General features: G+C 32.6%; 1 protein-coding gene across 1 annotated transcript; it reads right to left on the bottom strand.

Moving 5' to 3' along the window:
* Nucleotides 1-5,051: 5,051 nt before the first annotated feature.
* LOC111425402 (uncharacterized) lies at nucleotides 5,052-8,632 on the bottom strand. Its single transcript, XM_023059395.2, has 3 exons — nucleotides 8,299-8,632; nucleotides 7,827-8,044; nucleotides 5,052-6,876 (listed from the first exon to the last, which is right to left on the bottom strand). The coding sequence occupies exons 1-3, from the start codon at nucleotides 8,462-8,464 to the stop codon at nucleotides 6,706-6,708; spliced, it is 555 nt and encodes a 184-aa protein (XP_022915163.1). The 5' UTR covers nucleotides 8,465-8,632; the 3' UTR covers nucleotides 5,052-6,705.
* Between the last annotated feature and the right edge of the window lie 4,677 nt (nucleotides 8,633-13,309).

The following is a 13,309-nucleotide window of genomic DNA, read 5'->3' on the forward strand; positions in this document are numbered from 1 at the left end:
ATGTTGCCAACATAAAATTTTATTAAACTCAAATATTACTAACGTTTATTTACTACAAAATAATATTAAATGATTGCATGAATTAAATACTTGAAAATGCATGAATTTGAAACGTATTGGTACACTATTAAAACAAAATTTGTACAAAAAATATTAAATTAAATTTGTTTAGGTCGACTCATCGCTTGAAATAACTATGACATCATCATCAGCATTGCCATCCCAAAAAACAATTTGAGGGGCTACATGTTCCTCTAAAAATAAATCAAAATAACTAAAAAAAATTATTTGAAATTAAAAAATTTACCAGTAGGAATTCTATATCTCATTCCCTGCAACATTTCACCGTTCACACCCAAATTAAACGAAATGTTGTCTTCACGAGGTGCAACAAATTCCATAGTTGTTCCTGTGGGTTTGCGAATTCCATAAACTTGAAAAATTGGAGCGTTATCCTGAGCAACCCACATATACACCTTGTTAGCTTCTTCCTGTACTTCAGGACGAACATGTAATTCGGGCATTAAATTTTGATTTAATGCAGCACCAGGCTCAGCATTGGATGCGTTACTATCACTTGAAATAACAATGCACTCTGCATTAGAAAGAGTCTCAGAACTTTGTTGAGGGGAAACTCCCTCAACTCCTAAAACAAAAAATAAAGTTTTAAAAAATTGCATTAAAATATTAATTTAATATTTACCTTCGACAACTTTTGTCATTTCTGCTTTTTCTATCAATTGTTTTAAAAGAGTTTTTACTCTTTCATCGTCAGGATTCTTCAACATGCCAAGAATCTCCACATCTTCATCAGATTCACTCTCGTCACGCCTGCGATTCGGGTTTTCACCATTCGAAGACATTTTGGTAAAAGCTTCGATCCTAACCCTACTTTTTGACACTTTTCGGACACTCGATGATAATTTGAGGTAATTGATGAGTTTTCGATTCAAAACTCACTTATATAGTTGATTGGGGTTCAATATTTCGTAATTAAGTCTAATTTAAATGGAAAATAATTAAGAAACTGATAATTGTTTGAAGATTTTTCTTCTTCTTTGTCCTTACCTTACTTTTTGACACTTTTCGAACACTCGATGATAATTTGAGGTAATTGATGAGTTTTCGATTCAAAACTCACTTATATAGTTGATTGGGGTTCAATATTTCGTAATTAAGTCTAATTTAAATAGGAAATGATTGAGAGACACCCAGAACACTGATAATTTTTTGGAGATTCTTCTTCTTTGTAAACGACAACGCAGCGGGATTTTCGAAAAGCTTCGATCCTAACCCTACTTTTTGACACTTTTCGAACACTCGATGATAATTTGAGGGAATTAATGTTTTTGGGGAACACACTAATTCAAAACTCACTTATATAGTTGATTGGGACCCAATATTTCGTATTTAAGTCTAATTTAAATAGCAAATTATTGAGAAACACCTAAAACCATAACGCAGCGGGAATTTAGCGAACTACAATCGACAGTTGTGAATTATATTTGAATTATAACCGAAAAAAGTAGTTATAGATTTCTCTCAATTAGTCTTTGAGGTACGTTTTTTTAAACTTAGTATCTTTACCAACATATATAAGGAGTGATTTTACTTCAAATATAATTCATAACCGTCAATTGTAGTTCGCAAAATTCCCGCTACAGTTTAACAAGAACAAGAATCTCCAAACAATTGTCAGTGTTCTGGGTGTTTCTCAATAATTTTCAGTTTAAATTAGATTTAAATACGAAATATTAGTCCCCAATCAACATTATAAGTGTTTTTGAATCGGCGTGTTCCTCGAAAAACATCAAATCCCTCAAGTTATCATAGTGTTCGAGACGTGTCAAAAAGTAGGGTTAGAATCGAAGCTTTTCGAAATTCCCGCTGCGTCGTCGTTCACAAAGAATCTCCAAACAATTGTCAGTGTTCTGGGTGTTTCTCGATAATTTTCAGTTTAAATTAGATTTAAATACGAAATATTAGTCCCCAATCAACATTATAAGTGTTTTTGAATCGGCGTGTTCCTCAAAAAACATCAAATCCCTCAAGTTATCACAGTGTTCGAGAAGTATAGAAAAGTAGGGTTAGGATCGAAGCTTTTCGATTTCGGCCATTACCAAAATGTCTTCGAGTGGTGAAAACCCGAATCGCAAGAGAATGAGGGGCGCCGAGAATGAATCTGATAATGAGGTGGAGATTATTTACACGTTGAAGAATCCTGATGATGAAAAAATAAACAAGTTTTTACAAGAATGGATACAAAGAAGAGAAATGTCAAACGTTGAAGTAGTAGAAAGTAAATATTAAATTAACACTAATACAATTTTAATTTTGATTTTATCGATGAATTTGGGTTTAATTTGAAAATGTTTGTTAATTATTGATCTTTATTTTTTGTTTTAGAAGAAAATTCTGAGAATCTTTCTAATACTTCAAGTGAAAATAGCTCCAATGTTGAGTCTGAAACAAATTTAAAGCAAAAAGCTAACAAGAAGTATCAGTTTATGTTGATTGCTCGGAATAATGGTACAACTTATGAAGTTTATGAAATTAACAATACCGAAGCAACAAATGTGGAATATGTTTCAGTTGATAAAGACAACAATACGTTAAACTTTGGTATGAAGGGTGAAATTGATAAAAATGCAACGATGAAACCTACAACGTCAACTGGTAAATATTTTAATTTAAAATATTTTTTTTTTATTTATTTTGATTTATTTTTAGAGGAAAATGTATCCCCTCAAAATCATCCTTTATCCGATAATCATACCAGTACTGATAATGATGTCATAGCTAGTTCAAGCAAAAAATTTAAATCAATTTAATTTTTTGAACAAAATTTTTCTTAATAACGTTTTAAATTCCATTTTTTATATTTTTCAAGTCGATTTAATATTATTTTTTAATCAATAAACTTTAGTAATATTTAAGTTTAATCAAATTTTATGTATTCACACGACGATCTTATTTTGTTATTTTATCTTACCAGTACTGATAATGATGTCATAGCTAGTTCAAGCAAAAAATTTAAATCAATTTAATTTTTTGTACAAAATTTTTCTTAATAATGTACCACTACGTTTTAAATTCCATTTTTTATATTTTTCAAGTCGATTTAATATTATATTTTAATCAATAAACATTAGTAATATTTAAGTTTAATCAAATTTTATGTTTTCTACATTAATGAGAGTTACTGCGCATTTTATTTCACTTCACACGACGATCTTATTTTGTTGACACCAAATATGACGATTTCGTGTTATTCTACTAAATCCAGCGCCTCGCCAATATCTTCTTATAAAAAAGTTTGTATCTTAACCAAGATGTATACGGAACGATTTTACTTCAAATCGCCGAGGTCGCTTGCGGGCGAGGCGCTAGATCTACCAAAAATGACGATGTCGTGTTATTCTATTAAATCCAACGCCTCGCCCGCAAGCGACCTCGGCGATTTGATGATAAATATCTTCTTATAAGAGAGTTTGTATCGTAGCCAAGATATATAATGAACGATTTCGCCTCAAATCGCCGAGGTCGCTTGCGGGCGAGGCGCTAGATCCACCAAAAATGACGATGTCGTGTTATTCTATTAAATCCAGCGCCTCGCCCGCAAGCGACCTCGGCGATTTGAAGATAAATATCTTCTTATAAGAGAGCTTGTATCTTAATCAAGATATATAATGAACGATTTCGGCTCAAATCGCCGAGGTCGCTTGCGGGCGAGGTGCTAGATCCACCAAAGATGACGATATTGTGTTGATGCATTAAATCCAGTGCCTCGCCCGCAAGCGACCTCGGCGATTTGAACATAAATATGTTCTTATAAGAGAGTTTGTTTCGTAACCAAGATATATAATGAACGATTTCGCCTCAAATCGCCGAGATCGTTTGCGGGCGAGGCGCTAGATCCACCGAAGATGACGATGTCGTGTTGATTTATCAAATCCAGCGCCTCGCCCGCAAGCGACCTCGGCGGTTTGATGATAAATATCTTCTTATAAGAGCGTTTGTATCGTAACCAAGGTATATAATGAACGATTTCGGCTCAAATCGCCGAGGTCGCTTGCGGGCGAGGCGCTAGATCCACCAAAGATGACGATATTGTGTTGATGCATTAAATCCAGCGCCTCGCCCGCGAGCGACCTCGGCGATTTGATGATAAATATCTTCTTATAAGAGAGTTTGTATCTTAACTAAGATGTATAAGGAACGATTTTGCTCCAAATCGCCGAGGTCGCTTGCGGCCGAGGCGCTAGATCCACCAAAGATGACGATGTCGTGTTATTCTATTAAATCCAGCGCCTCGCCCGCAAGCGACCTCGGCGATTTGATGATAAATATCTTCTTATAAGAGAGTTTGTATCGTAACCAAGATATATAATGAACGATTTCGCCTCAAATCGCCGAGGTCGCTTGCGGGCGAGGCGCTAGTTCCACCAAAGATGACGATATTGTGTTGATGCATTAAATCCAGCGCCTCGCCCGCAAGCGACCTCGGCGATTTGATGATAAATATCTTCTTATAAGAGAGTTTGTATCGTAACCAAGATATATAATGAACGATTTCGCCTCAAATCGCCGAGGTTGCTTGCGGGCGAGGCGCTAGATCCACCGATGATGACGATGTCGTGTTGATATATCAAATCCAGCGCCTCGCCCGCAAGTGACCTCGGCGGTTTGATGATAAATATCTTCTTATAAGAGAGTTTGTATCGTAACCAAGATATATAATGAACGATTTCGGCTCAAATCGCCGAGGTCGCTTGCGGGCGAGGCGCTAGATCCACCAAAGATGACGACATTGTGTTGATGCATTAAATCCAGCGCGTCGCCCGCAAGCGACCTCGGCGATTTGAGGATAAATATTTTCTTATAAGAGAGCTTGTATCTTAATCAAGATATAATGAAAGTCAGTTGGTAGCAAATATTTATTGTGCTCAATTTTTTATTAACTTAATTTTGTGTTGAGTTAATCGTTTTTAACTTATTGAGTTTTTTTTTTATGATTATGGATAAGATTAGGGTGTAAGAAAAGGTGTGAAGAAATAAAAAGCATTGTTTATTTTTTTTACTATAATTACTAATTTCATTATTTTTTAATACTATAAAAGTGAAAAATGCCTACTATGAAAGACTGTTGGTAGTAAAGACGTGCGCGCAGGACACTGGGCGACACTAAAAATACAATGACAGTGTTACGCTATACAAAAGGAGGCATGTTTCGACGAAAAAGAGTAGGAGAACTAAGACATACAGTACTAAAAACAAACGTATTACGTAAAAAACTAATCTCACTGACCGCGTTCGTGGAAAAAGCGAACGCGGTCTTGGTCCTTTATGTCATGTACATACAATCATTGGAGGAAAAAAATGTATATGCGGAGTAATTTTTGTAAAATTTGTTATTTTTTTAATAATAATAATATTAAGTTTCTTACGTTTACAATCACACAGACAGTATTATTTATATTGAACTATGTTGGGCTCTCTAAATAAATAATCCATGCTATTGGGTTACGATTACACTGATGACACTGTTTGAGTAGGAAAAATTTCAAAAAAAAAAAAAAAAAATTGATAGAGTTGCGGATGTACATACAATTGACACAAAAAATAAAATGAACAAAATTATGGCGTTCCCATACTATAAAATTATGAAACATAACGTAAAAAAAATAAAATAAAAACAACTCGTTTGACTAGGGAACAGTGTAAAAAAACATTTAGCAAAATGTATTCTGAGATCAGCATTTAACAGTACTTAGTAAAAATCACAGAGACGCTTTGAGAGCGGTCTATATTTATGCAGTTTTTTTTTAAATATTTTTTCTTTATTTTACGCTACTGCTAACTAAACTAACAATTGCATTAAAAATTTTTTTCGTTTAAAAATATCGGCATCTATACATATAATGAGTTACAATATATATGCACTAATATTTTATAATAGTAAAAAAATACAACCGGAAACTGTCGAAACGAAATCAATCTCAGCGACCTTTCTGCAACTGCAGCGAACGTTTACATATGGATAATATATACATGCTTTCAGCTTTTCCACTGCAATAATGCGTCATCTAACTACAGAGATCATTTGAAAACCATTTAAGGCAGATCAATTCGCTGCCTAGAACATTATAGACAAACCAACAAAAATCATAAAAAAAAGTCAGACTCATAGTAGCAAAAGCATGGGACACTATCGCATATTTTTTTCTCAATCTTTGGCTATAGTGAATCCAACTTTAATTGAAAAAAATAGAAAATATAATAGACAAGAAAACTAAAAACTACAAATTATTAAAAAAAACGACGCTATTTACAATAATTACAAAAAACATTTAGGTTATATATATATTTATATAATGTCGTAATGGGAACAAAATAAACAAAATAAAATTCCTGAGTAGAGACGGTTACTCAGAGGGTAAACGAGATCATCCGTTTTTGATTGGGCCCTTCTCTCGTCGAGGGACGCGCACGCTTACACATTAAAAAAAATTAAAACGTTATAAGCTACTGGATAAAAATTAAAACCCCTATAGACGCGTTTTCAAACAAACAAATAAACGTAAAAAAGAAAAAAACACTATACTCAATTTGGTTTTGGGTGCTGCTACTCTTTGCTTCTGCTGCTGCTGCTTACTTCCTTTCGCCTTCCTTTAAAACACTTTCCATTTTTTATTACTTGCCGAGTTACCGATTTCGTAACAGATGCCATCCAACGCACAGCACCGCCGTACAAATCGAACTCACCATCACTGGCATTGACAATATCTTGGAAAATGTTCCTTTTCGTTCTTTTGATGTTGACAATCTCGAACAACAAGGTAATGACGAATCGACTTCATCTACATCATCTACCTCCTATAACAAAAAAAAATACTTAATAAAAAAATATTGAATTAAATTATGATTTTATAAACATCAACTAATTACTAAAACAAGATACGTCGTTTAATTTTCAAATGACCTTGTATAATAATAAAAACTAGTCTAGGAAGAGATAAGTTGTTGTGTGTTTTAACGATTTAGAATTATTTAAAGTAGATAACGAATTTTTATTATTTGTTGATTTTAAGTAAACTCGAACAAAAAAAGTGTTGAATAAATATTTTTATACATAAACCGATTTTATTACAAAATTCTTTTTTTTTTTTTAATTTTCTTTCAATTTTTGTTTTTGTTTGTGGAATTTTTCTCGTCGAATTCTGATGAAAGATAGCGAAAGAGGTGGAAGTAACAAAGGCCCAAGGTCGGACCTCTCGAGTAACCCGAAGGCCCGTTAGGTAGGTGCGCGCGTAAAAGAGAAAACGTTAAAGGCGTACGAGAAACCGTGCGGAACCAAACTTCTATTTTCGCGGCATGGACCTATTTCTGGCTGCGAATATGACCAAGAGGAGGTCGGATCTGAGTCGATTTGGTTGACTAAACGCAAAACAAACAATCCACAAAATAAAAATAAAAAAAAAGAAAGAAAGCTACTCATCGATAAACAAAAATTAATTTCACAATATTTAATCTTATTACATTTAAAGATATTATTTTTTTTTATTATTATTAAACAAGTTAGAACGTGTTAAGGAAAAAAAAAATAAAGTTTTTTTTTAAAGACTACTAACTTCCAATGTCAATGACGTGTAGAGTAAACGTGATGTGGATTTATATTGTTACAAAGACCACTCTTTACGTGAGATGTTTACGTGACAACAAAGAGTAGTTGTATAGATGATGATATTGCAAGTATGTATAATGAAAAGATAAGTTTTAAACGCAATTATTTGTTATGTAATACTTTTTGTTTATTATGTACTTACCTCAAATGCAGCCGATTCGAATTCATCAGCAATTTTTCTTAATTCGGTACCAACGCGTTTCCACCGTTGGTTTTGCGCTTCCTTGGCGGCTGAGTTAGAGTTGGAGGAATCATCGTGATGAGTAGGACTCTTGGGCCAACGACGTCGTGGTCTTCGGGAAGTATGGAGAGCGTCCGAGAGTGCGGACAACATCCGTCCATCGGCGGCGCGTCCAGACGCTACGTACAAACTTTCATTAAACTTTCAACAAAAACTTTTTTTGATACGATTTTTACGATAAACAGACGGACCACGGGCCAAGTGTAAGACGTTTCCGTGGTTCGTCCCATCATTTCTGCAGCAACAGGTCCCGGTCGCGCACTTTCCCCCCAAAAAGAAGAACCAAAAGCAACGCACCGCACTGCACTTTTGTTAACATCTATAAACAAGTCGACACGTCGAAGAACGTCGTCGACTCCTCTCTTAGTCTTACCTCTAACGCTGGTGGTATCTTCTCTTCGTGTTGTCACGACCTCTTCCTGACGATGATGATTTTGCTGTTGGCGCACGATGAGCAATTGTTGAAGAAAATCGTAAAGTTCACGAAGACGTTCCGGAGAAACCGGAGGTTGTCCGGGGACGGCAAATGGAATAGCCATATTTATCAAAAAAAATTAAAACGAAAATTATTTTCTTTTTAATTTTTTTTAACTCTATCAATTCAGTTCAGAAAATCTAAGTCTTTACTCGCGACGTCGTGTTTAAAAAACGCACATTCGTTGTCGGTCGACGTGACGACGTCGACGACGGCCGGGATGACAGTGAACGCGTTCGGCGCTCGACGAGGTTTCTATCTTGCTGGCGGCGGGAGCACGAGCGTCCCATTGGCGTACGGCGCCTGGGCGGAGCGACGAAACGCGACGCTTATTGTGCCACGGTTGCCGAAACGTCTCTTCAATTCTAGGCTAAAGTGGGGGCCCCCACGGTATTGTTTCTCGGTTTAAACTTCCACAAGTTAATACCGAACTGTGTTACTACGTTCAGGTTGACAAGAGTTCATCGTCGTATTTTAAATACTTCAGACACAACAACACCATGATATACAAAAATTAATATTATTGAAATTTTTTCTAATTCAAAATTGTCCCTGATGATGAGTACACCCCGAAACACGTAAAAAAATTGGCAACTTCTAATTTTAATTTATTAATAATTTTTGTGAAAAATTTTCATAAAAAGTTCCTCAATTATCAAAAATTGAAAAAATATCCGTTTACAAAAATTATATTTAGTTCCTAAGATATGAATTAATAATAATAACATAAACAGTTCGGTTTTTGATTAATTTAAAAAAAAACAAGAAAACTATATAATTAAAATTTTTTGTAATTCAATGTTGTTCCTGATGATGAATACACTCCGAAATCGGTAAAAAAAAAATAAAATTAAAAAAATATCGACAACTTTTAATTTTAATTTATTAATAATTTTTATGAAAAATCGAATACTTTATAATATATACTAACTTATATATTATACTTAATAAAATTTTTATAAAATATTCACCAATTATAAATAAAAGTATTAGCTTTCCAATGCAAGTTGTCGTTTATAAAAATTATTTGTAGTTTGTGAGATATGAGTTAATAATAATAACATAAAGTTCGCTTTTTAATTAATTTTAAAAAATCTAAAAAATTGGTTTCTTTGAAAATGTGATAAAACATCCATGGAATGATTAAATTAAAGCTCTACTTTCCAATAAAAAAGGCCGTTTTGAAAAATAACTTTTAGTTTTTGAGATATGATTTTTTTTAGAAACAAGAAAACTGATATTTATTATTTTATATAATTTTTATGAAAAATCGAATACTTGACAAATTTTTATAAAATAAATTATAAATGAAAGTCTCAGCTTTCCGATGCAAGTTGCCGTTTACAAAAATTATTTTTAATTCCTGAGATAAATTAATAACAAAAACTTAAATTGTTCGCTTTTTGATTAATTTTAAAAAAATTCTAAAAAATCGGTTTCTTTGAAAATGTGATAAAACATCCATGGAATGATTAAATTAAAGCTCTACTTTCCAATAAAAAATCCGTTTTGAAAAATAACTTTTAGTTTTTGAGATATGATTTTTTTTAGAAACAAGAAAACTGATATTTATTATTTTATATAATTTTTATGAAAAATCGAATACTTGACAAATTTTTATAAAATAAATTATAAAAGAAAGTCTCAACTTTCCGATGCAAGTTGCCGTTTACAAAAATTATTTTTAATTCCTGAGATAAATTAATAACAAAAACTTAAATTGTTCGCTTTTTGATTAATTTTAAAAAAATTCTAAAAAATCGGTTTCTTTGAAAATGTGATAAAACATCCATGGAATGATTAAATTAAAGCTCTACTTTCCAATAAAAAAATCCGTTTTGAAAAATAACTTTTAGTTTTTGAGATATGATTTTTTTTAGAAACAAGAAAACTGATATTTATTATTTTATATAATTTTTATGAAAAATCGAATACTTGACAAATTTTTATAAAATAAATTATAAATGAAAGTCTCAGCTTTCCGATGCAAGTTGCCGTTTACAAAAATTATTTTTAATTCCTGAGATAAATTAATAACAAAAACTTAAATTGTTCGCTTTTTGATTAATTTTAAAAAAATTCTAAAAAATCGGTTTCTTTGAAAATGTGATAAAACATCCATGGAATGATTAAATTAAAGCTCTACTTTCCAATAAAAAAATCCGTTTTGAAAAATAACTTTTAGTTTTTGAGATATGATTTTTGTTAGAAACAAGAAAACATATTTATTATTTTATATAATTTTTATGAAAAATCGAATACTTGACAAATTTTTATAAAATAAATTATAAATGAAAGTCTCAGCTTTCCGATGCAAGTTGCCGTTTACAAAAATTATTTTTAATTCCTGAGATATAACTTAATAACAAAAACTTAAATTGTTCGCTTTTGGATTAATTTTAAAAAATTCTAAAAAATCGGTTTCTTTGACAATGTGATGAAACACCCGTGAAATTATTAAATTAAAACTTTTACTTTTCAATAAAAATATCCGTTTTAAAAAACAACCTTTAGTTTTTGAGATATGATTGTTTTTTAGAAACAAGAAAACTCTGATATACCAAAATTTATACATATATATATATATATATATATATATAATTGAAATTTTTTGTAATTCAAAGTTGTTCCTGATGATGAATAGACTCCGAAACCGGTAAAAAAATAAAATTAAAAAAATATCAACAACTTCTAATTTTGATTTATTTTTTTATAAAATCTTATTTTGATTATTGCCGATTTAAAAAATTAACTTTAGTTTCTAAGAAATAATTTTTATATATACAATTTTATAAATTTATGAAAAATCGAATTCTTAAAAAAACGAATTAACAAACAATAGATATAAATTAGAAAAATTACATAATAATATTATTAATATATTTTTTTTATTTCTTAACCTCTTTCATTTCTCCTCTTTGGTAGTTTGCGTCTCTGTTTCATTGGCACTCTCTTCACCTTGCTTTTTCTTCTCTTGATACAGAACTCGATTCCCTTTTTATTACCACGTTTAACAGCGTTTTGTTTTGTCTTCGTTATACGGTTCCTTCTTTTATTTTACTTATAAATTATTCTTTAGGTGCTTTTGTTTACCTCAACTCGGCGCAAGCCTTAAAAAGTGATTGTTAAAAAATGTTTATCTTAATTTTTTTATGAGACATAAAAAAATGTTTACCTGGAGTTAATCGCGGTATTGGGATGAAAAAGAAAACTTGTACTAACAGGTTCTAACAGGACATTTAAAGGGTTTATAACTCAATATCCATAAATAAGGTGGATTTTTTTTGTAATTTTTATATCTATTTGGGCAGTTTGAGATTCTCTGCAAAACTTTTGGCCCGCGAAGAACTTTTTTTAAATAATAAAAAAGAGTAACATGTTCTCCTTTGGAGATTGGGAGGGCAGCCTTTGGGCCAACACCAAGCAGACAATCTTATACCTGAAACGGTGAGTCACGCTTGCAGAAGACGACTTGAGAACATTAGCGACGGAGATGACTCAACCAGTAACCATTCAAGGTCAACTGAGACCGTCTAATATATATTTACTCGGCTCTTTTAAGCTAAACTCTCTAGCTGCGGAGGAGACTCTAGCGAGCTAGGTAGAGATATCGAGGCGAGAAAAGGAAGAAAAAGAAAGAACAAAAAAATAAAGGAGGAGAAGAAGAAAAGGAAAAAAACGAAGATGCGGCGGAACAGGCGGCCGTTATGGGGCCCGTAAAAAGATGAGTCGAGGATGAGGCCCTGGAGTGGATATCGAAAACGACCGAATCTGGTGGAAAAGACACCTGCAAGAGCAAAACCCCTCCAGTTTATTTTTTTTATTCTCTTTCTCATTTCATTTTTTTTTCTAACCGAACCTGTCGATGAGTCATACTAGAAATATCTGTTTTAAAAACATTTTTTTTGTTTTAAAACAATTTTTATTATTTTAAAACAATTTTTTATTTAACACATTTATTTTTGTAATAATTTTTCGATCAATCAAAAAAACGGGTGTAAATATGTAAATCAAGCCGTCCAGTTTACCGTAAACGTCAGAAATTACGGGCGACCCTTATCTGATGGGGCCGCGGGCTCTGGGCGAATAATTAACAAAGTCGCCGTATAATTTTGTGTAAGACAGGTAGCACCGCGTGTTTCCGCTAATCGCCGACCGAAGAAGCAACAATAAACGCATCTGGGACCGCACCATTGAACCGGTTCGAAGTCAAAAACCGACCAGATGATATTTTACTCTTTAACCGACAAAAACTCAACGCTCGGTTACCCGACCCATCGTATTCTTTCTCTTCTCAACAACTCGATTAGAACATAATCTTTAATAATATGATCGCTAAGGAAATTATTCTTGAGTAATAAAATTCGAAATCTTCTACATTGTATTATTTATACACCATAAAAAATCGTTTTTGTTACAATATAGTTAGGGTTAGACCCCTAAATTTAAATTGAGCTTAAAGGGTGATATAAAAAAAGGGATATGCTATATATCCCAACGAGTACTTTTGTCAACAATCTGTTAATGACTGGTGACAGTGTTTACTTTCGATTATTAATGATGCGACAGGGTGGATTTGCATAACCGCTCCGAGACAACCCCGTTTGCAGGTAAAAACTTTCTTAATCAATTCTTTTGTCAGCAAGGAAACCTAACGACTTCTCACCATCGCTCAAAAATCTAAAAATAAAATAAATTTAAACGATTTCATCGCAATAATAATATTATCTAACTGTTTCCTCCCCCTTTAGTTTTGTTGTAATCGGCGAATCGTCAAGATGAACACACTCGTAGTCGTTGTAACTTTTTTTCTAAGGGTGCGTCAGTTCTATCCACAAGCTCGGCCCTTGAGTAATTGTTTTCGGTGTCGGAAGCAATGGAATTGGGACGACCAAAGTGGGGCGTTGTA

This window comes from Onthophagus taurus, chromosome 8, assembly GCF_036711975.1.
Source record: "Onthophagus taurus isolate NC chromosome 8, IU_Otau_3.0, whole genome shotgun sequence".
Lineage (NCBI taxonomy): Eukaryota > Metazoa > Arthropoda > Insecta > Coleoptera > Scarabaeidae > Onthophagus > Onthophagus taurus.

What these genes read in the sequence shown, in the direction of transcription:
- LOC111425402 (XM_023059395.2), bottom strand. Translation starts at nt 8,464, where the DNA reads ATGGCTATTCCATTTGCCGTCCCCGGACAACCTCCGGTTTCTCCGGAA. An exon ending in AGATACCACCAGCGTTAGAG is followed by an intron (nt 8,045 to 8,298) that starts GTAAGACTAAGA and finishes GTTTGTACGTAG; the next exon opens with CGTCTGGACGCGCCGCCGAT. An exon ending in TCGAATCGGCTGCATTTGAG is followed by an intron (nt 6,877 to 7,826) that starts GTAAGTACATAA and finishes TTTTTGTTATAG; the next exon opens with GAGGTAGATGATGTAGATGA.